General features: G+C 46.0%; 1 protein-coding gene across 3 annotated transcripts in view; it reads left to right on the forward strand.

Moving 5' to 3' along the window:
- Window positions 1-24051, forward strand: part of SLC8A3 (solute carrier family 8 member A3) — a 92723-nt gene that overhangs the window by 51941 nt on the left and 16731 nt on the right. For 2 of the 3 annotated variants that reach the window (XM_010226041.2, XM_088536589.1), the window contains exon 2: window positions 19246-19349. In XM_010226041.2, the coding sequence (XP_010224343.2) occupies window positions 19246-19349 (104 nt within the window). Of the gene's footprint in view, window positions 1-17768; window positions 17876-19245; window positions 19350-24051 lie in introns of all 3 variants that reach the window. The other variant, XM_088536588.1, reaches the window with a different exon arrangement.

Consider the following 24051-nt stretch of genomic DNA (forward strand, 5'->3'; position numbering starts at 1 on the left):
TTGGGCCGCATCGCGGCGGCGGGTTGTATTTTTAGCCCGTGGTGGTTACATAATGAGCGGGGGGAAGCAGGGCGGCTCTGGCAGGAGCGCTGCTGCGTGGCAGCCCTGGACGGCAGCCCCGTGGAGCCACAGCTGTCCCCTCCGCGCGTCACCCCGCGCGGCAGTGGCCGCGGCTCCCGTTGCTTTTCCCTTCCAAGAGCTCAGCCAGCAGGGTGCTGGATGTCACTCGATCCAGTGGAGGGGACAGACGGTGCCTCGTGGTGCCACCGCCTTGCCCAGTTGGCAGCGCGGATCTCCTGGCCCCGTCCCACAGGGCCGGGGAGTCCGATGAGCAGCGGCGCCTTTGGGCGGGCAGAGTGGCAAGGCCAGTTCAGGGGACGTGTGGCAGTAGGGGTCATGACTGGCCAGCCTCGCTGCAGGTCCCACCTGCTTGTGCTAGCCTGGGCTTTGGGCTTGCGCTACCAACCCTGCGCTAGCCCTGACTTTAGCCTGGAGATGGCCATGGGCCCCATCTCTCCAAGCCTGTAGGCTCATGTGCTTTGCATCTCACCAGATAGCCCCCGCCACCGTGTACTAAAGATAGGTCTGCATGGAGGAAACTCTTGGCCTGGGTTGTTCTCTATGGTGCCTGCAGGTTGCTAGAGCTGAGTATGGGGCAGATATAATGGGCAGAGCTGGTCTCAGTGGAATAATGGTCTTTTCCCGTGGCTGCAGTGTACCTGCTCCTAGGAGGTCAGGACAACAGCGTTCCTTATGAATTACACTAAAAGGCATCAGTCTCTCATGATCCAGAGTAACAGTTTAACACCTAAGGGCTTAGGAAGAAATTCATCTGAGCTCAGACAAAGAAAAGCATTGCACTTACAGCCATGTGTGCTTCGGGAGAGGTGACATGCTAGGAACATATGGCCCAGGATACAGGACGCTGCTAGAAAATGCTATAGATGCTCAGGCTTGGGTCTGTCCTTGGGTATCATCTTACCCAAATCCATTTTTGCAAGGACTGAATTTGAGCCTGGGACTCTGCTTGGGGAACACAAGGCAATGCAGGGTCTGAAGTCTGCATTTGCTGTACAGAAAAATCCGCATATTCCCTGTTGGTCATTTCAAATTAGATTTACTGGCCCTGAGAGACAAAGAAAAAGGGGTTTTAGTGTCTGTCAGCACTATCAGGACTTTTTGACTCCAAACATTTGGTTTTGAGCCCTTTTTCTCTCTCAGTGGCGAATCTCAGTAGTATTAAATGCTCCATAAGCCAGATCTTATCCTGAATTACACCCGGGCAAACTTTTAGTTTTCAGTGGGCCTCACAGATGGCTGGAGAGCCTTGTTTAGCCTGCAGAACTGTTATTACTTGTGCTAAGGCCCAAGAAGGAAAGAGTCCAGCTTGACTGTAAACCAGTAACTCTTGTCTCTAATGAAAGCCATTGCTTTCTTTGGAGGCTGTGAAAATTTGATCTGGAGCAGTCAGGCTAAAATTAAAATAGAGCCCAACACTGCCATCCTGTACAGCCACTCCATCAGAGTAGAGTTGTGTGTGAAACTCCAAGGACTCATAGGGACTGCTGCCTTTTAAAAATATGGTAGTGTCATTAGTAGGTGTTTTTATCTTTTCCCTGCTTTTGTCTCTCTCTGTCACAGATCTCCAAACTCCTGTCTTAGCTGGAGTCACTGACTGGTAAATAAATATTTAAGAGGATAAGAAAAAAAGGATTATTTATAATTTTCTGGAATTTGGATGTTTATTGGTTCTTTGTAGGTTAGTATGCTTGAGAAAGCCCTTTTACAGCTGTAGGTGCTCTCTGCTGCAGGCAAGCCCGAAGTCCCCAGTAGTGAGTTATTTAGAGTTTCAAGGCTGGCTCTGTAGACCCTTCTCAACCTTAGGGCTATGAAAAAGCCAGGGCCTTTGGTTTACAGGCCACATAATCTCCTCTGTGGTTGCAATATGCATAGAAAGTGCAGCTCCCTTACAGTAGGGCAAATGGCCTTGTCCAGGCAGCCCCAGCTCTCTTACCCAGTATCATGACTTTGAGTCTTGCCCAGCTTGAGAATGGAAGAAAAGTAGAAATGTAGCTCAGCCCCTGTCCAGAAGCCTGAAACATCTTCCTCTGACTCTTGCCCAGGCCCTGAGCTAGAACTCACAAGCTCGTGAGCTGCCTGATGCAGGGGAGTGAGGGCAGGACAGAGGCCTAGGAGGCTCGGGGCGCTCTTCCTTGTGCTCCTGCAGCCTCGGTGCCCCAGCAAGGCTGCTGCAAGCGGCTCACTGAGCAGGAATAGCCGGCCGTGCTCCGGCACGGAGCCAGCGCTGCGCCGCAGGGCCGAGGGCCGCTCCCGAGCCGCAGGGAGGCAGGACGAGTGGCCAGGCCTGCGGAAGGACCAAGGCTGTCTCCTCGTCCTGTGCTTCGTTCCTGGCTGCTCCAGCTGTTTGGTCCATAGGAAGCCAAGAAAGTCTTTGATGCTACCCATAAGTGCAAAGCCATGGGAGAGCTTCAGGCCAGCAGGATGTGTGTCCAGATCTGCTCTGTGGCTGACCAGGTCACTAGTGAGGGGGTTTTAGCATGCAGAGACAGTTATTTCCCAGTGTACATTTACTTTAGAGCCTTGCTGAGGTGGCTAAGGAAGGTAAAATGGGAGGGTAAGAGCAGGGAACAAAACTAGAGAAAGAGCCTGAAATATAGAATAAGTAACAACACAGACACTCCAGTAAACAGACAGACAGAGCAGAAGGCTCCCATTGCTGACAGGCTCCCCAGCGTATAGCAGTTTCCTTGCAAGAGCCCTGACACTCACTGCAGGGCACATGTGAATCAAGCTGGAAGGCAGTGGAGGCGGGAGCGGGAAGGGAGTGAAGCTCAAGCACCAATGGCATTTCAACCCAGTTGAATTCTGACTGTCCAGGGAGCTGCCTGGTCCCTTCTTTCAGGAAAAAAAAATCAAAATTAGCTCGAAAAAAAAATCTTCCCTTTTCTTCAGAAGCTCTTTCACCTTGATATTTTTAGTTCTAAGAAGTCTTCTAGGTCCTGAATCACGAAAGACTTCGCAAAGTCAGTGAGTTATGTTTTTAAGGCAGGAGGGCAGAATAGTAAAAGCTTGTTAGACAGCAGTCACAGCAGGGAAAACAAAAGACATTCGCTGGGAAGGTCTGTGTGAGCTTTTAGCCTTCAGAGCTCTCGCTAAAGGCAGTTGTCCCCCAGGGACACATTTGCTGGTGCTAGAGGGAAGGGTGCTGCAGTAACACGTTGTTGCATAGAGCTGCTTTCCTGTGCACTGAAAGGCTCCTACCAAAGTCTTCAGTCAAATCCAGGGCAGGAGAGTATGGGGTGTGATTAGTTATCTGATAGCTGACTGATGGCCCGTGTGAAATCAACTGGAAGTGTAAACCTACTGCCAAGCTGGGCGAACAAGTTTTGGGGTTAGCTGTTACTTTTTGTTATCAGCTTATAGTTCTAATTAGATGGTGAGAAGTGTGTGACATTATCCTGCAAACCAAAAATTCAGTGAGCATTTCATACAACAAACTTTACTGGAATTCTGTTTGGGCTTTGTCAAGACAGAATTTACCTACAGTTTAAGTCAAACAGTTGTCCAGAGGTGCTGTCAACACTTGCAAGGGGGAAGATGGAGTGTGTTAAGGTCCAAGGGGCTTAGAGAGTTGTATGGGAAGGTTTTTACAGTGACATGGGGAAAGAGAGTTGAGAAGCATGTCTGGGTGAGGGCAGGACAAGTTCTTAAGAAGGGTGAAGGATTTTGGCACCAACTTTTGCCACGAGGCAGAGAGGACAGGCAGAGATTCATCTCTTCAGCCATCTGTGATGTGCATTGGTCTAAAAAGGTTGCCAAAAACACTTCCCTCAAAGCAGGACCGACATGTGAAGGTTGAGATGGGAGCAAGTGCTACAGTGGAAATTACAGGAGTGAGATGATAGATTGCTAGGCTGATTAAAGGAGAGCTATTTGGCCGGATGAGGGTTGTGCAGGCTGTGGTTTGTTTGGTCAGGCTTTTTGCAGAGCTTGTGCCTGCATGGAGGACTTATTCCTCCTCATTGATGTGGGATTGTCCAGTGAGGGTACTGAGTATGGGGAAGCAGAGAAGGTGCCTGGCATGTTTCTGTCTGGGAGGTGAAGCAGGGCCAGCTGTGAGATTGGGCAAGGCCTGAACAGTACCCTGCTGCTAAATTTAATCCTTCAGAACCAGTCATCTTTGCTGCAAAGTCGGCTCTGATTAGCTAGTTTTCGTTTTCTGATTAGCTAGTTTTCGTTTAGTTTATGAACAGTGAGGTGGCTCTGCTGAGGTTAAGAGCCCCTGCTCCTCCTGGATCCTGGCGGTGCAGACTTGCGCTGGGTTGTCCCATGGCCGACCCAGCCATGGTGCTAGGCCGACCCAGCCATGGTGCTAAGCCGACCCAGCAGGCCCGGCCTCCTGGGGACTCTGGCTGAGGCACCAGCTCTACAAAGCAAACAAATAGTCCTGTTTATTTTTCAGTGTTTTTAATTGGGTAAGAAAAAGAATGAAAACAGTCCCCAGGAGTGAAATAAAACAGGGTAGAAGACACTCAGTTACACTATTTCCAGTGCTACAGAAGGGAAGTAAGAAAGCGGTGAACCCAGTTGAATGCACAGTGCCTTAGCCAAGGAAAGGAGTTGTGGTGCAATATTTTGGCTCTGTGTAAATGATTGGATGTGTAACTTTGCCTTGACATTTTAGTGTGATGTCCCTTATCTTTGTCACAAGAAGCCTGTGCCCAGAGCCCAAGCACCCCTGATCTAGCTCCAGCTCCTTTTGTTCATATATAATAATTCTATCTGCAACTTGCAGGAGAGACTCATTTCAGACTGGCAGCTGAACAGTGTTGTTTGCAGCTCATTAATTTCCTACAGATTGCTGCCTTGCTGCTCCACTGAATGTAGTGCAACTCAAATGGCTGGGCTGAACGCTGCCCTGCTGAGCTGAAAGCACCATGTGCGTGTGTGTGTGTGAGAAAAGCAGGGTGAGAATACAGGGACTGCGAGGCTGGTGTGCAGAAAGCTTTTCCTATAGCACCAGCAACCTGCGACGGGAGGCAAGTTTTTATTCCCAAGATGCAGAAGTGTGAAGGACTCTCTCAGTCATCATGTCCGTCTGCTGGACGCTTTTTTGTTGCTCACTGACAGGCCTCTTCACCACCTGCAGCATGTGATGCGAGCTGACCTGTAACTGCCACAATTTTGTAATTTTTCTTCAGCAGTGTGTTTACAAAACCATGAGTTTACTAGTCATGTATCAGAACTGGGGCCTGCCTGTCTTCACAGCGTATAAAACCATTTGGGGTTTGCTTTGCTAAGCACCATTTCCCATGTGCTCGGAGTACTGCACTTAGGGGATGCTTTTATATGCAGGGTCCAGGAAGGAGGTCTAGGCTGGCACAGAGGAGTTAAGATATGCCAGGTCCGGTGCTGCAAACTGAGGTGACCATTCTGGCCTCTCTTGGCAAACAAAATTTCAGAAGTTAGCTTAGAGTGCGGAGTCCTGGAACAGCCACATGTAGAGGGCAAAGATCCTCTTAATACATTGTCTATACTGGAAAGAGTAGGGACTAGTATTTTGGGCAGCACGTCCAATCTCTGCTCAGAATCTGATCACAGAAAGCCTGTCTGTGTCTGTGGCCAGCAAAGGGGGTGTAGATATGACACAGCAGGAGGTTAAGGGCCTGTAATCCCTCGCAAGGTATCTACCTTCGCTTCCACTGCAGCCAGGACAGTAGGATCAGCAAGTTCAGGACTCCAAGGCCACCAGCCTCCCATCCTGTCGCAAGTGACCTGCTGCCTGGCCTGCCCATGAAGCACCAGCACGCAGGCTGCTGGCAAGCCCTGGACAACTGTGTCCCTAACTGGGGCTTCTTTTCCACCTCAGCAATGCCAGGAGGCATAGAAAAGGTCATATATGGCAATCTTTTTCTTGTTTGTTTCCTCTCCTCTTTTCTCAGTAAAATTTATGCACGTAAGAACAACTGGAGTCCATGTCCATAGGCACGTTATTTTCATCAAACCTGGCTGGAACTGACCCATTCTGTCATGAGTCTTCCAAGAAATAGCTAGTGGCATTTTCACAAGACTTTAGCTTTCCTTGATGCTTTCTAGTCTTCAGTTCCTAAGCTGAACTGAGGCACATTACATGGGGTTGTCCTTCTATTAGAGCTTTGGTAAATCAATTTTTCTTGCCTTTTTTTCCCACCTGAACACCTGAGACGGGGTCAGTACAAGCTTGTAATTTATCCTGGCAAGTATGGAAGAGTTAAGAGACTTGAAGGGAGCTCACAGCGGGCCTGTTTTGGCAATCAGGCGGTGGTGGGTAGTATATCTCCAATGAGCTATGACATGTCATTGAAGCCATAGTGTTACATTTCTGGGCTCCCCATAGCAGAAAAATTTTGCAAATCTTTTGGGAGTTCAGAGAACCTGTGTTTTGGAGAGAGTAACGAAGATAGGGTAGAGCTCAGCGGAGCAACAGCAGTAACATCCATCCCTCTAGAGCTATGCCGAGAGGGGAGGTCCTGCAGACGTAGCTTGTTATCAGCACTCGCAGAGGAGATGAGCTGGAGCCGGGAGCCCTAGTCAGTGGGTGAACGTTCTCCCAAAAGAGAAATGCCCAAAGGCTGGTTGTTTAGTCTCTTAAAATCTAAGAGTGCAATAAAGCACTAAACACTACATGGCAGGTAAGAATTCGGCAGTGCTAGAGGGATCATTTCAGCTAGCAAGTTTCTGCAATTTTTGTCCTACAAAGTATTTAAACACTTCCCAGGCCAATGACTGTTGTTTTGAACCTGGCACTTCTCATTCTTCAACTTCCTCTCCCTCTTCGTCCCCACTGTCTCATCTGTGCCAGCATCTCCATGGCAACACTGTGTTGCTAAAGAATAGAGAAGACATCTAAATATAGCTTCCAAATCTCCATGCCTTCAGCTAAAAGCCTAAAACCAGGGGTGTCAGCTTGAAGCGCTAGACTGCTAATACCAGTCAGTAAATAATGTCTTGCAGATGAGATTCAGGAGTTATTTGGTGAAAGGGGGGTCATTTTCAGCTGAATGCTTGTTCTGTGGTTGCTCAGGGCATCTCAAGACATTTTGAGGTAATTCAGCCTACCCTCTACTGTCTGGGGCATTCTCATGCCTTCACCCTATCAGTTTTTGTAGCCATCCTTCACAGCAAACAAAAATGCCTCCAGTAGATCATCTAGCTGGCAACATCCAGGATGTATTTGGACCTCAGAGGCTCTTGTTGATGTGTTGGACCAAGCTGGCAGTAGAAAAAATGAAAGGCCTTCAATAGGGAATCAGTGTTCCTACTTCCTTCTTCTCGATGTGCTTTTTCTTAAATTCTGTATGTATGACCACAGTGGGATTGCGGCTGTGGTTTTGAGCATTTTAGAGGCTGGGCATTTTGAGCATTTAGAGAGCATTCCCTTTCTTAGAGGAAAAGGGTATAACATGATCTCAGAGATGTTGGTCCCCAGGAACTAACCTAATGTAGTAAGGAGGGAACTGTTCACATGTGGCACTGCGTCACACCTACACCAGTCTGACATCCACTAGAGCTGATGTTACATGGACTAACCAAGTTATTACCTCTACCAGACATGTTTGTTGTACATACCTCAGCAAATATCTCCACAGGTCCTGAAGTCTGTCCCCTCTTTTGGCCTTGAGCAATGAGTCTTAATGGGGCAATGAGAACAAGTTGGCCTAGCATGCTAGGGCTGATTTGTGTTTCTACACTTGAGGCTTAAGTCTTTGGAGATGGTAGTCTAGAATTTGTCACACAAACCTTTTCAGACAGAAATTTGAACAAAGATTATGGCCAGGCCTTGAACTATTTAATATGAAAAATAGCTTTATTAATCTGAGTAAAAGAAAATAAAAAGTCCCGTGGAGGTGGACTATTGAGCTCATATAACCCAAATCAAATATCTCAGCCAGTCTGCGTTATGGACTCAGCTGAGAGAAAGGGCTTTAAATATATATATATATATATATATATATATATGTATGTATATTTGTCTCTCCTTTGCAGAAATTCTCAAACCAAATCATGGCATCTTTTTTGAAGAAAGAACCCTCCGTATTAGAGAATTCTATCATGTTTGAACAAAGTGAAATATAAATAGCATGCTTTGGAAATCTGCTTATCTGGCAGGGCTGACTGTATTAAGGAAGCTCCTGGAGCATTTTGTTGTGCCTCCCCATATGCCTTTTTCAGCTTATGCATGACTTCAGAGCAGAGTTTTTAACATTTACTGTTTAATAGTTCCAGTGCTAATTCCTGTGGCTGACATATGTATTGTATCAAGTATTTCAGGATTTTTAGTAAGTAATGACAGTGCTTAATGGGCTCACCTGCCTGTCTAGCTGCTCTGATTTCTTGTTGTTTGTACAGCTATTTGCACCTTTCCAAAGTTGGTATGAAATTCTATGATATAAATTTGACAGTATTTTATGTCTCTGTGTAGCAGTGCAGGGTGAGGTTTGTGCTGCTTTGGCAGTAACGAAACAGGAACTGAAAAGTGACGCTGATCCCAAGCATAAAATGACCACTTTAATTTTCTATTCCAGCATGTAGGGTGGGTAATGTTTAGGCAGATTTTCATCTGGATTCATTTTTCACTAGTTAAAAGATATAAAGCTCTTACTAGTAACATTTTAAAGTTTTCTAACACAAATAATAATAAAAAAGAAATATGTCTCTTTAATTATCATGTGTCAGTAACTAAAGCATTTTCAATAGCTCTAATTGAGACATTAGCCAATTTACTAATTAGCCACGATTACATGGGGAATACACAAAAGGAAATCACTTTTTGTGTGTCAATATTTCCTTCTTTACCCCTTACCAAGACATGGTGTAACACCAACAGTGCCTGTACAACCCACAGCCAGACAGACTCAGCCCATGACTTCCCACTGGTTCCAGGCAAGGTCCCACATGGTACAAGGAAGGAGGGAAACCCGGACTTCAGACCAGGCTGTGTGGTTTCAGTTTCCTGATGCATCTGCTTTGGGCACAGCTGGGAAAGTAAGCGTCTGTGTCAACATATATATTTCCCCTCTACTACAGTGAATCACCAGAGGGAAGTGTTGGTCATCCTGGTGAACAGGGCAGAGGGGCAGTCTGGGCTGCTTGCACAGTGAAGGAGAGCAGCAGGACTTTGTCACCTGTGTAGGTGCAAACTCAGCAAATTTCTCCCCCGTGTGTTTGGGACATGGCACTACCTTGGCTACCTGTGCCAGGACCTTGAGTAGAGTTGGATATTAGGAAGGATTTTCTAAGGGGAGAGATACGAAACATTGGGGAAGAGTGTCCAGGGTAGCTAGAGATTATCCAGAAAAGTCTCCACCATTAAAAGTTTTTGAAAAAACAGCTGGTCAACTGCCTGTCAGGAGTGACTTGGTGGGACTGGCTCCATCCAGAGTGAGGGGTAGACTAGCTGAGTGCTAGTTGTTGCCTCCAGCCCTGTTTTCTGAGTTCTCAGAAAAGTTCTCTGGTTCCCCAATGGCATAAGGGAGCTTTAGCAAGAAGAGACGCCCTACAGAAATAAAAAAATCTTTTCAAATAAGAGCCAAATTAATTGATACAGTAAGCGGCTACTGATCCCATTTCACCCACCACCCAAAGTGCCCTCTGCTCCCTTCTCTTACCCTACTTAGAACAGTAGCATCTTCCAAAGGAGCAGCTCAGATGTTTTTCCAGTAATGACTGTCCCCTACACAGGCTCCTGTGAGAAAATAGGGATCACAGCCACTGCGTAGATATAGAAACCAAAGCACAAAATTATCAAGTGATCATTTACATGGCCTCGGGCTTGCCTGGAGAAATACAAAGGTCATATAATGATTAGCACCACACACACAGCCCTATCATAATGATCATCTAGTTATCCCATCGGCCATCCTGAAGTTAAAAGATGTTTAAAAAAATCAATTTATTATTGGACTTCTGTGTGTGACTTTATAGCAGGCTGGGCTGAAACTGTCCAGGCTGTTCACTATGTGCTTGTTGCCCAGAGCGGGATGTCCCTTACATAGCTGCTCTTCCAAGGTCCTAATGAATGACACAGCCAATTTCTGGAAATCAGCCCGCAGTGGCTTGTCTCCAGTTTCTGTACTAGCACTGGTTTTTCTGTAGCGCATACATCAGTGACTTGTACATCAGCGATCTGCCTGAAACTCTATCCTGACAGTTTGTCTATCCTATTGGCAGCTGCTTAGGTAACTGGTACCAAGATCTGCTCTGACCTTGGAGATGCCTTAAATTCTGACTTGGCTGTTAGAACAAACTGTGACTATCGCTGGTGATTGCAGGGGCATGCTTCAAAACCTGTTTCCCTCTCTACAGTCACCACGGGAGCTAGAAATACCCTTTCATGGGCATGAGCTGAAACTTGATGTGTATTATGGTCTTACTCTGAGTGGGTCCTTAAGTTACCATGATGCCCCATCAAAATGATGATCACTTATCATCTTGGCAAGCTATGGGAATCTGCTTTGGGATTTAATGCTTTTCTTCTCCAAACATTTCCCTCTTTTGCTGCATGGCAGCATAGTTCTTTGCTTCAAAATGGCTCTGCTTGTCCCAGTCTTAGTTACTTGATGTGCTCCATGTGTCTTGCACCAGGGCACCTTGTCTGCCAGTGCTGTTGTGTTGACCTGTTAAATGTCTGCCTCCAAATGATCCAGACAAAGCCAGCTCCACACTGTTCAACAGTCTTATTTAATCCCCTCTGGTTTGCCTCAATTTTTTGACATCTTCTATGGTCAGCATTGCTGGAACATGACTTCTCAATAAAATCTTCTGGCAGAGAAACTAGGTTCTGTCCATATATCTCCTTGTTGAAAACCCATCCCAATGCCAGCAATCGCATGCAGGGCTCTGGAGAAGAGCAAGAGTGGCACTATACATTTGAAATTCGTGCTGTAGGACCTGTACCTGCAAATTGGATGACAGGGTAGGTATATCGATATGCATTGAGAATGCTATGGCTTGACCTGATGCGTGTGCACTGATGATTCACATTAATGAGTTACTAAAGATCTCCTGGTACTTCTCACTATCCCAGGGATGTTTACCTTGCTGTCCTGGCTGCTTTCCATCCTAGCTAACAGCATCCCACCAGGGACTGTAAATCCTGCCCTTGCACAACCCTGCCTGTTTCAATGGTATACTCTATGTGACATTTCCTGACTTACACTGTTTTTAGAGCTGAGCCTTATTTTACATTCCGAAGTCATGCAGACACATCCTCTTAACCTCCACTGCAATAATTCCTGCAAATGAGAGTCTCCACACAGAGAGATACTCAATATTTTCTAGCACATTAATCAAATAACCATTCAGTTGTTGCCTTATGTGTTGGAAGGGGACATGTTGTCAAATAAAATGATTTTATAGATTATCCTCTCTACTTCCCAGACAGGGAATTTAGCAACGTCATGTGCATGAAGTCCTTTAGGAGAAGATCAATGTCTATTCATTTCATCTTCTGGTGCTTACTCAGGGAAATCTCCTTATTAACGTTGTTCCCCAGAGGAGCTTTTCCATCCTTAACTTTTAAAAACAATAATTATTTTCAAGTATATGTCTAAAGGAGAGCCTAGACTGGCACAATCTGAGGCCTATTGGCAACAGCGTGCAATGTCCCCGGAGAAAACAGGAGAGAGCAGCTATGCTGACTTTTGTATGCACGTGTAATCCCTGGGAACTGCAGATCTCATCTTGTCCTGCTGTATCACAGTCCTTCAGTTATCCTTGTTCTTCCCAATTAAGAGTAGAGGTACAGCTGTAGACACACTGGGTCCCCTATGACTTCAAATCAGAAGCCGAACAGTTTGCTCTTTGTATTTTTTTTTTTTTCCTGCAGATAGGTCTCCTTGTCTAACATGGAAAGACTGCCTCCAGAGCAGATAAAAAAAAAAAAAAAAAACCCAGCAGCCCTCTTAAGAGTTATTTGCTAGCAGTATCAGGAGCAGCTGAGCTGCATGCTGTGGAAAGGCCTGCTTTTCCTCTTGTGTCTGGCAAAGGAGGACTGGGGACTCAACTAGAACTGATGGAAAACATGAAAACGGGTCAACTTAACTGAGCTGAGTAGGGAATCTCACAGAAACAGATCTGATGGAAGACCAAGGAGGCTCCCTGCCAGGCTAGAAATACCTATTTTTCAGTCCTTTTGGTGATTGTCCCTTCTAGGCCTAGTCTGACTCCCAGACTTCCATGGAGAAGGAGAAGCTACCCATGCTTTTTCAGATTAAAAACATAGTTCAGCCTGTTGAAAAGGCTACTGAGGCCTGAATTGAAGAGTTGTTTCCACAAGTCAACCCATGTAAATGTTGAGATTGAATTAAGCTGTGGGCTGGTGCTGGCTGTGGAGCTTTGGGGTTGAGTTTTGTTTAATTCCTCCTGTCCAGCTCCTGTTGGCGTTTAATGAAGGCAGTTGATTGCCAGGAGAGATTTTTGGTAGCCTTTGTTGTCCCCAGCGTTCAAAGTGTCCTAGACATGTCTTAGCCATGAGGAAGCTTTTGGGAGAAGAGGAAGGATGGAAAGCGTCCTGCTTCCCCTTAGGCAGAGGGATCAGCTGCTGGGAAATGAAAGTTGCCCGGCTGAGCAAGGTGTGCTTCCGACCTCTCGCTTTCTATCGGGGAACACTCCTGTCAGGCCTGCTGTGCTGTGAGACCCTCTTGAGCCAGCGTCTGCCTCTCTTAATTCCAGGGAACTGTCATTACGTTTTTGCAGCAAAACGTTCCTCAGCCTCCTGCTTGTTTTCTGCCTCTTGGTGTCCTCCTGTCATATCTGTCACATTAACGTGATGTCTTCCCGGGGTGGTGTTATGCTCTGGTCCTTCTCCCCATCCATCTCCTCAGCTCTCTAGGCTTTTCTAGGAGGTAGCTCTCAGTGTGGCTGCAGGTGAGATATGAGGGCAGTGTTGCAAGGGAGCAATCTGTGTTTTGGCCTCAAGATGATTTACTGCAGCTTAGGATGTAGTTACAGATGCTTTTGTAGTGCTGGAGAGAAGCAAAATGGTCTGAGTGGTTACAGAAGTTGCAGAGCTTGGGAACAGGCAATCCTGACCCAGTCGCACTGGGCTGGACGAACAGCCTGACAGGCATCAAAATGCCCTTCATCACAACTGACGTTTCTGCAGTGACAGTCACCAAAGCAACAAGCCAGCTGAGAGAAGGGCATTTCCCCACGAGGAAGTGAGCTGAGCCCGGCGACCCATTCCTTGCAGGCTACTGGGTGGCCTCGGGCCTGGAGGGTCTTTCTTCCCACTGCTGCGAAATAATAGCGAAATGTTAAATATTCCATACTATGCAGCACTTGCCCTGCAAGCAGTCACCCGCCTCATGGTGTCACTGAACAGTCCCTGGAAAGTTTTTTGTTTCTTCTTTCACTTCTGCCTAGCTCCTTTATCCCTTGGAAGGTCGCTGGGAGTGGAGAGATACTGGCAGAGGCTGAGAGCTTAGCTGGAGTTGTCCAGGCTGTGCTGGCCAACTGAGGTTGATGCCAGGGTGTCTGAGTAGCCATCCTACACATTAAGGTTGTGAGGATGGGTCGCAGAAGCCATGTGGTCTGCCATGAGGAGGAGCTCTCATCAAAGCTATGTTGGTCAGGTAGAACACTGTCCTCGTGCAGCTCATCCTCTTTGGGGCCTAAAACTGTAAGGCTGCCTTTGCACAGGCTTTGATGTATGCAGTTTAGCTGGTGAATGGGACTTTGTTCTGATCTGTGTATGGAGTCTCTGTATCCTCTGCCTAAGTTTGGCCCTAGGTATTGAAATTTGTAGGGCCCTAATCCCTGTGCCTCACAGTGTTCTCTCCGATGGATGGCAAACAGGCACATGGGTCGGTCACCCAACGTCACTAGCTCAAGTGTACGTGTTATTTTACTTCTTCCTCTGTATTTGGACAGCCTTCAAAATACCTTCTCTGGTATACTATTTTTAGTCTGTCGACAAATGAGACAAGGAATTTCCTCCTGTTTCATTGTCAGCAGCATTCAAGAATTAGCAGGTGGATCTGTTTGGCCCCAAGTGTGAGACAGTGCCACCCTGGTGTGAGTAAAGATTTCCCAGTGACCTCAGGAGACTACACCGGCTGCGCACCTCAAGGGGTTTCTTTTTGTAACGCCAACATTTAAAAGTGCATTTTCCCTACAGACATCTACTCAATTCTCTTCCTGGAATTTTTTATAATTAAAAAAGATGATTCAAAAAAATCTCACCCCTATGGAACTACTTAGTAGGCTGTATAGACCACTCTGCACTTAACAGAATGTGCATACAGTGAGTCATTACTTCTCGAGTCCACAGCTTTGAGTATTCATTGTGCTGTTGAGTGCATTGCGTAAAATCAGGCTTTCCACACATACCGCCACAGAGATCATCTTCCGTGCACGCTTTCTCATTAAATGGGTATTCCACTTCAGTATGCACATACACTACTCACGGAAATGGCAGAGCTGCCTCATAAAAACATAGTTGCTATAAAAAGACAGACTGAAATAATGTGCATTTATTGTACGTTTTGCCTAAAGCTGTAGTCACGATACCAAAATGGCCTCCAAGAAACAGCGTCTGCATCCTTTTTGGACTAGTTTTGTTGCGGATGCTGAGTAACGTGGGGCTGTTCACACTGAAAACACCTTTTAGAAAACAAACAAATATCTACTTGTTCTGCTTTTTAAAGTGAAACACCAATTTCTTCTGTGTTCAATACTCCACATATTTTCTCAGAAAAAAAAGGCCGAAGGAAAAGTTAGCAACTAAAAGTCATGAAAAGTCAAAAGCTCAGAAGAACAGAAGTTGCCCATCATTCAAAACTATAAGCAGTGCTGTTTGTGAATGGGATTTTCCGAAGCTAATGGAGTATAGGAAGCTCTAGCTGCTTTCAAAAACCTCATCTTCTGTTCTGCAGTAGGAGCAAAAAAGAGATCAGAGCTATGAATCAGATGTAGATTTAATTCAGCAAATTGAAAAGCCTTTGCAAAATACTAGAGACCTAGACAACACGTGGTTCAAAAAAGTCATCCAGTCAACCTCTCCAAAGAAAATGCAATGAAATCATCCTCACGAAGTTTTAGCAGAGCATCAACATTTATAGAAGAGACACATTGTTAAAAATCTTTCAGTCTGTGTTAGCAGAGATTGAACAGGACTAGAGAAGGGAAAGGAGGCTTGCTAGCATTAGTGCAGCTTATTTGCAGAACAAGCAGGGGCGAAAGTAAAGATGAATTAGCTTATAAAGAAGAATCTGAGGTGGCTTTTCTTGCATATTCATAGCACTGGAGTATATAGTAAAGGTTGTTAAAACTTTTCCCTAGTCCCCTGTGCCGTCATTAACAGGCAGGGTTTGGATCTGGTGAGAAAAGAGGCAGCACAGGGAGCAGGACTTCCACAGCCAGAGTGGAGACCCAGTGATGACTCAGGAATCAGATTTTGTGGTTGTTAATGATGCCAGTAGGCATGCCAAGTGCAGGAAAAAAATTAATCAACCCTCCTATTTTGTGTTGTGAAATGATGATTTTCAGGGATCGAAAAGCCTTCCTTAAGTATTATACAATTTGCTAGTGCTCTTTCCCTCAGCTGCTCTTAAGTGGAGCAGTTGCTTGGGCGTTAGCTAGCAAGCATGGGCCAGTGCTACTGCATTTGCCCAGGCCTGGCAGCAAGGGTGACAGTCCAAGGTCTGTTCCTTCTGCTCTTTGACGCAGCCGGGTCTGTAATAACCACAGCATCCCGGGGATTCGGGCCTGGAGTGCTTACTCTCCAGAGCGCTATGGGATCAAAGGTACTGTGCATCATTTAGTGCCTGATATTCAACACAGTAAGGCCATGTACAGGTTGTTTGTTTGATTGTTTGTTTTTTAAAAAACAAGGTCACTAATGTATGGGCTACGGCACTGAACAAGTGAAATCTTCATGTTTACCCCACCCTGAGGGTTTGGTGGATGATGGGTGACAAGCTAGCAGTAAGGGTTAGTAACGGAGTTTTGAGAGTAAACTTGGAGTTTGTAGTCAGTGCTCAGCTCTCCTTGAACTCAACAGAGTGCTCAGCAACTCCAACTCCTTACTGCAAGAGGGCCAGGCAGTACCTCCACAGATGGCCTGGGCTCCTTTAGCTTCTCATGAGAGCCAAAGAAGTCATCGTCACTGTCCTCATGAAGGGAGGAACTCAAGTCCCCAACTCGTAATATGTATGAGAGATTTCCAGATGCCGCACATTCTGGCACTAGGAGTGTTTGTTAACATACACCCTTTGCAGTGCATCAGTCCTTTTCCCTATAAGGCAAAGGGTCAAACAGCGTAATGCTGTTTCTTATGTCTACAGCACTTTATATCAGTAGGTTTGATTGTATTTGACAGTCATAAAGATCCACATCTTCCCCAAAATCCTGTGAATGCCTTAGCAGAGCAGCTCGCTTATGGGGAAACTGAGACACTCATGGTAATTTGAAGACTGGGTCTGTCTTGCTTAGGCTCTGTGATCTCCAGCCCTGCTTTTTCTTCCTTTCTATACACAGCCAAGACAAATTATAGATACCAAATTCATCAGGGGACTGATCTAAATGTTGAGGATGGTCAGGGAAGGCTGGGGGTGAGATGTGTTTGTGGGTGCTAAGCTGCTGGATGGGAAGTCATTCCCTGGTGAGATGGGCGACTTGCCTAGTTCTTGGGACCAGTTGTTTTGGGGTAATGGAAATGCACTTTTGTGGAATTGACTTTTGATTTAAAAAAAATGGAGTTCCAGCTTGGGTTCAGGGCTGACTGAAAGGCTAGGAGCCTCAAGATAACAACTGCATGCCCGTTTCGAACACGTGCATGTATACGAGAATATAATTATACGTGATCATTGGTGCATATGCAGACAATTTTAAATTTAAGAGGGCGTGAGATCATCCCAGAATGAAAGCACCAATCCATTCCATCATGGGTGAGGGATGTGATTTTTAGCAAGCCTTTCAACTGATAAGAAAGCAAGCAAAGTGCAGGTATAATTTTCAGCCTGAGACAATCAGAGCGACACTGGCTGAAAGGGAGACAGCATAATTGGCAAAGCCGTCAAGTTGTTTAGATTGTTGTGTTTGTGCGTGCGTGTGTATAGGAGTGAGAACCAAGGAATATGACCTCTGTTTAAGACATCTATTTTCTGTGAAAGAAACCAGGTCATGGCAAGCTCTTTCATTCTTTTCCCCCAGAATGTTCCTGGAACTCATAAGAAATTTGACTAAGGACAAACGCAGCATTTTCTGCCTGGCTAGTCCAGCAAATAGCACTACTCAAGAGTCAGCTGCAGAGATAGGCTTTTCCTTAGGCAGCTGATTAACCCGCCTCACCGATGGCTCATTTTAACTTGAACTCAGAGCTAACGGTTGCAGCATCTTCCCATGTGGTCACTCAAGGTGTCCCTGAAAGACTGATAGTTCTCAATATGGAGGTTATAGTTGGTGCCTGCGTGGTGTGTACTTGTGCGTGTGTTTTATGCGTGTGTGCTCATTTGGAAGGGGGCCAGAGCTGTCTGTGTTCAACTACATTTTGTATAGTGTGTCCTGTCTTCAGGCCCTCTGCTTAAACAGAAGATAGGACAGTGTCACTGGCAGTAGTGGGCTTTAGCCCTTCTCATATTGAACTTGTTCCGTGAGTGAGAAAACTATGACTGTCTAATGCTCCCATGCCAATCCTTGCCTTCCTCCACTTCTGCTTCTCTATTCTCTTCCCCTCTTTATGACACTTATTATTTTTCCATCCACAGCAAAACAGTTCACATCAAGGTAATTGATGATGAGGAGTATGAAAAAAACAAGAATTTCTTCCTTGAGCTGATGAGCCCACGCATGGTGGATATGAGTTTACATAAAGGTGTAGTACTGGCCCTGCAGACTAACGTTAACATTCTTCTTTCCTCTTTTCTTTCTTGCCCTTCCTCCTCTTCTCCTTTTCCTCTGATTTCTTTTTGTTTCCAACTGCTCTGTCCAAAACACTGCTGTGCGCACATACCTGTGTCACATGGTACCTCTGGAGCATGAGTGGGATGGAAAGTGTGGTGGGGGGCCTGGGAAAAGGGACAAGGGAAGGAGAGAGAGAAGGAGAGCGCAGTCCTTGTTGTGAATATTTTTGCAGTGGCTCGGAGAGGGACCTTCCATCATTCCTACTGATGGAAGGGACTAAGGCAGCCCAAGCAAGTCTTGCAGCCTCAGTGGGAAGGCGCTTGTTAGGAAGGCATCCAGCATCCTAGGAGATTGTCACCCTGTGGGGTGTCCTGATAGTCCCACATTAGCAAAACACAGGAATCAAGGCCTGGCAGAGAAGGAGCTCCTAATAAATTCCCAGAAGGACTGGGTAAAGACTGTGAGCCCTCCAGAACAACTCTATGAGTGACGGCTCAGGGCAGGGCAGAGAGCTGACACTCCACTTTTGATTGAGCCCTGTGCATGGCAGGGGTGCTAGACATAGCCTGGAAACCTGGCGGCTGGGAGAAGGAGACAGCTCTCCTCCAGTGTCAAGGTTGTTTTCATTCAAGTCTCCGAGGTATTTTAGTGCCATTCTGTCTTCTGCGAGCTCCCAGCAAAGCTGTCTGCTCTCCCAGAAAGCGGAGTCTCTCGGTCAGGGAACATTCGGGGCAGGAAGAGGAGGCAGACTGTATCAAAGAGCAGAAGCAATAAGATATGCCATTTTGAAAATGGAAATGAGGAATATCAGCATCCTTTGAAGCTGGCAGAGCTGTGGGCTGGCTGCGAAGACCCGACTCGCCCCCGCTGGGGAGCGTGTCTGTGAGCACACATCTCTCTCCTTCTCGGTCTCCGAGCCCAGAGTCCCTGCAGATTTATTACTAATTGTGAGGGTAACAGAAGCAATTGACCTTCCAGCTAAAATGCCTTGTGTACTGTGCAGTGGCTCCTGGTGCTTTCCAGTCACCCTTTCTATTACCATGTGACACTGAGAAAAAAAAAAACAACAACAACAAAAAAGTGCTGCAAAAGTCACCTCCCACTAACCATCAGCAAGGTGCAACCCTCCTTCCTCTCCCTCTCCCCCTCGCCAGCCCCATCTCCCCTTAACACCCTCCCCGAAGAGCAGCTGCGACCGATGCCAAGCGAGCAGGCCACCGGCACAGCGCCCAGGCAGCGGGCACCGGGCTGCATGCGGGACGCGTGCGCTGCTGCTGCTGCTGCGTCTCCTGCGACCGGCCGACCCGCTCTACACGGTTGTCTCTCTTGTTGTCCCTACAGGAAGACCGTAAGGGTTAAAATAGTAGATGAGGAGGAGTACGAAAGGCAGGAGAATTTCTTCATTGCCCTTGGTGAACCGAAATGGATGGAACGAGGAATATCAGGTGTGAGATCCTTTATGAAAAACAAATGGAAAAAAAAAAAAAAGAATCAAGTCTCTAAACCCCAGCTCCAAAAATATAACCCTTTTTGTCCTATCTCCCCTCCCTCCTTTTCTCCTTCTCCTGTAGACAGATTGACTTTTCTTCTCTGCCCTCCTGTATTCTTGCTCTCACCCTGTTTTGGTGTCATCTCTGCCTTTTAGAGCCTAGCCTACTTCTGATCCTGCTTTTGTGCAATGCTTGGTCCTTTGAGGCTGTGTTATTTTGGTTGGGTTCCTCCTGGTTTGGTTTGAGCCCTTCTGAGCACATCTTTGCTGTTCTCCCCTCTCCTCCTCCTTTGGCAGGACCTTAGAGAACATGTTAGACAAGGAAAGGGCAAAATGCATGGCTGCCTCTTAAGCTCACCCCGTACACTCTGCTGTCCTTCTCTCTGTCGTTCCTGCCAGGGCATTGCATTGGTGCTATTGGGTTTCCCTGTGGTGCGAGGAAAAGCCCTGGGAAAAGAGGGAAGGTGTGAGCTAACTTTTTTCCCTTGTATTTTTTAAAATACAAGCAAACATCTCAATATTTTTCATCTTAACAAAAAAAAAAAAAGTGTTGTAAATAATTACAGCCTTTCATCCAGAGGGTGTGGAGCACTGTCGATGTTGTAGTTTAGGATTGGATACAGTGAGGCTGAGGATCCCTTAGCAGATCAGGATCATATTGGGAAGAAATCCTGACATTTAGTCATGTCTTCCCTTATGTGTAGCTTTGTCCTTGTTGTGTCCTCTTTCTCAGTTGCTGAGTTTTGCCATTGGATTCATCATCTTTGGGGTGGCCCAGGAGGGGCTATATTTAAAAGAGAAGCATTTAACAAAAAGGAATACCACATTCTGAGTGTCTGATATGTAGTAAAGTCAGATGCATGTGCCCAAGGGCTTATTTTTATTCCTGTATACTGCTGCAGGTGGTGAGAACATCTGGCAGTTGCCTGGATATCTCACAGCTTTCCCTTGTTGAAATGTCTTGTGTCTCTTTTTTCAGGCACACAGCAATATCCTCTAGCCTGTCCTCACTCCCATGCGCAGCTCTACAGGACATTTGGGATAGACACAGCTTGCATTAGCATGATAATGTCACATTGCATCCATGGATTTGTTAAGTTTAAAGTCAAAGTGTATTCATAATTTAAAGCCCCTAGACCCTTTCATGTGGCCTCTAAGCAATGAGGGACATTATGTTGTGTGTTGAGCACAGACCCTTGAGTCTGACTTCTGGTAAGGCTCTTGACTTCCTAGGCATGACTTCTAGAAGAAAGTTGTCTGGCTTCAGCTTATAGCCACTGGTTCTTCACATGCCTTTCTATGTTAGGCTAAAGAACCGCCTAGTGTTTCAGTCTTTATGTAGGTGTCTACATGTTACATATAGCCCTTTCAGTTTGTGACTGCAAAGTATTTCCTTCAGCTCTTGGATCACCATTGGTGTCTCCTCTGCACTTCTCTGTCCATAGGGCTCCCGCCTCCATCTCACCAGTGTGAAATACAGAAAGAAAATCACCTGCTTGTGACTCGCTCTCCTGCTTATACTGTCAACAATCTAGAGCATCACACTGAAGTTTCTGCCCTGATTCTGGTCTCTGTGAGCCCTGAATCTCTCTCTCTCTCTCTCTCCTTTTTTTTTTTAAATACACATGCTTCAGGATATAGAGGATTGGACTGTTTTTTGTTATGTGTTGCAGTCTACGTCCCTATATTTGCTAATTGCACTTCAATTTTTAAAGAAACACACTTATTAGAACACACCTAGATCATCAGATAAGATGGTCGTCTTGTTGCTTCCCACTTAGTGCTCTCATACAGAGGCTGTGCCTCGGTGCTATAAGAGTATCTGATGTTTTGGGGCTCTTCATATTGTCCTCAAAACCTTTCCTCCTGCCCCTTTGGGAGCGAGAGTGTGTTGCTCACCTCAGCTGACTGGCAAGTTATGTTTTGAAGTAATCTCCTGTCAGGGTCATGCACAGACAACCAGTCCATCTCAATCGTCCTTGCACTGTCATAGCTTCGTGCCAGGATTCCACCCTTACCCAAGGACTTTACTTTGAAGAGCATAGTTGCTAGCTCCTCTTAAGCATAAAAACTGAGAGCACTGGATGAAATGTGCCTGAGGCTTAGTGTGTTGTCCTTTCTTCCTGGAGGAAGGCAGAACTGGCAGCAAGGGTGAGCCAGTGATCAGGTGAGTAGATGTGTGCTTTTCAAACCATCCTGGTCAATAATTGGAGAGTTTATTTTGAATTCAGGTTTGGCTCTAGAGCCTGGTATTCTTAAAAATCCCTTGTGCTATTTCAGAGGGTACCTGTGCTGCTGCTGACTGTTTTACTTTACCAGCTGATGTGCTCAGGTAATTCAGAGAGAGATTGGAATAGATGTGAGATGAGTGTCTTGCCAACCCCTTCTGGGTGATGAAAACCGATATTGCCTCGGTAGGGGTGTATTAGATGCAAAGAATGTCAGCAAAGATGGTGCTTGCTTTAAGCTAGTTAAGTTAAAATTAATAAGCGAAAAGAAGCCACTTGTCAAGAGAGTGAAGTGTGTGCTTCATCGTGCTCCATCGTGCTGACTGTCCCCCAGGGTTCTTGCCTGGGTTTTTGTTTGTTTGTTTGTTTGTTTGGTCTTCTCCTTTTTAAGGAGTTAACCTCTGGATCCTTCCTGTCTCATCTTTCCTCTGTATGTACAGTGACAAAACAAATCCCAATCTACAGCATAGTGCTGGGCTTCAAAACCTCACAGCATGCTGAGCCACCTTTCTGGCCAAACTTCCTTTCCAACACCTTTTTAAAATGTTTCTGTGGTGAAACAAGATTTTTCTCTTAGTACAAGATGCTGCCTTTTGGGTTGATTGTTACTCTCATGGCAGCTCTAGTATCACTTAGCTCGCAGCTCAGACCTAGGTTTTTGTTACTCTCAGCCCAGCAGGATTTCAGAGAAATCCAGGCTGTTTCTACTGTCTTCACACATCAGCTTTCACACTTAGTATGCAGTCCTGCATTACAGGAGCAAAATTTACACGTTTTTTTTCTGGAAGAAGTCAAGTCTTCTGCTTAACTTGTGGTTAGCCTTAGCGTTGATGAAGCCAGAATGACAAGTGAGGCTACTTTGGAAGATTCTGTCTGATAGCAGGTAATGATGAAAATTTAGTTTGGAAAATTATGTTTCATGAGGGTAATTGGGAGCCTCCTCATGAGAATTCAGTCAGTGGCACAGCAGTAGGAGATTCAGCCTCAGGGATGATGCATGAATGCTGATTCCGGAGTGCTGCACTTTGTAAAACATCCTTCTTGCAAAAGTGCGCTAAACTTTTGCAACATCCTTGCAAAATTTTGCTTTGGGAACCATGTCTCTTACAAGATATGACTTTACTGGAAGTGGGAACACAGAGGCCCCATGGCCCTGATTGAATAGATGGCGTGACCTGTCTTGGGGAGATTTTGTCTGAAGTCCCCTCAGCCCTCCCAGCACAGAGTCACCTGGTACAGACAAGTCTCTTGACACATCTCTGTTCAATCATGTGTCTACACCACTCACAGGAAAGCCGCCTGTCCCAGCAAGACGATGTGGCTGGGATGCACAGAGTAAGGATTAAACTGCAAAGAAAGATGGGTTCCTAGGTTGGATTGAACAAACCACATTATCTGATTCAAAATATTGATGAAGATGATGTAGCTTGGTACAAGACCATGCTGAGATAAGTTAAGCTGCATCAATATGTAAGAGCACACATGGCTGCAGCTCCTGAAGTATGGGTAGATTCAGAGAATCTTCTTCTCCTATCAGCTGTAAAAGGGAATATCAAAGAAATCTTAGATTTCTGTTATCTTCTTCCCGTTTGTAAAAACCGTTTGCATGCTGCACTGTGATAAAGCTGAATGGTGCTGGTTCTCTTGATGGAGAGAATGGACCTGGTTCTGTTCCTCAGAGTCTGTAAGAGCTTTGTTATTGCCCTCAACAGTAATAGGATTCAGGCTAATGATGCAAAATCTCAGACTTGTTTAGCCTATGAAAAGAAACAGTTTTACAGTTCTGCACAGTCCTTTAGGGAAACTCTTTGCTCACCTCAGCTTGGTGTGGAGTCGGAGTCTGTGGACTCTTGCATCTGGAAGAGGAGTGGCCGCTACCCCGTCAGCGAGCTGAGCATCTAACCACATGTTTGCACCTTGCCAGGACCCCCGGCCTTATCTCCTGGACTTGCAGAAGCAGAACAAGCCCTGGGCCAGGCACTGGGCTCCTTAGCTCTACTAGCTGGCTGTGTGGGTCACTTCTGAAGCAGTGCCAGCCACGCGAGCCAAGCATGTCCAGCGTGTGTGACACTGGTGCAGAGGTCTGTATTAGAGCTCCATGCTCTGCAGTGTGGACGAACCCTTTAGAGATGCAGTAATAGCCAGAAACATTCATCGTTCACCCCTCAGTTTGCATGGTTACTGAGCTCCTCCAGGTGTGCATGGGATCTGGGCAATGTGTTAATATTAAAGTTATGTTAATCAAGAAAGAGTACAGAATAAAGGATGTAGCGTGTTCAGGTCCCTCTGGGAGGTACTGGGAGGCAGAAAAGGGCATTCCATCATTTAAAAGGAAACTGGGATGCCCTTTCACACCAGCATTTCTACTGCAGCAGAATTTGACCCCTTAGCATGTAGGAAACATGAAGATTAAATTTTTTATTAGTCATT

Source organism: Tinamus guttatus, unplaced genomic scaffold, assembly GCF_059628265.1.
Source record: "Tinamus guttatus ecotype Peru unplaced genomic scaffold, ASM5962826v1 Tinamus_guttatus_pri_ptg000676l, whole genome shotgun sequence".
NCBI classification, from domain to species: domain Eukaryota; kingdom Metazoa; phylum Chordata; class Aves; order Tinamiformes; family Tinamidae; genus Tinamus; species Tinamus guttatus.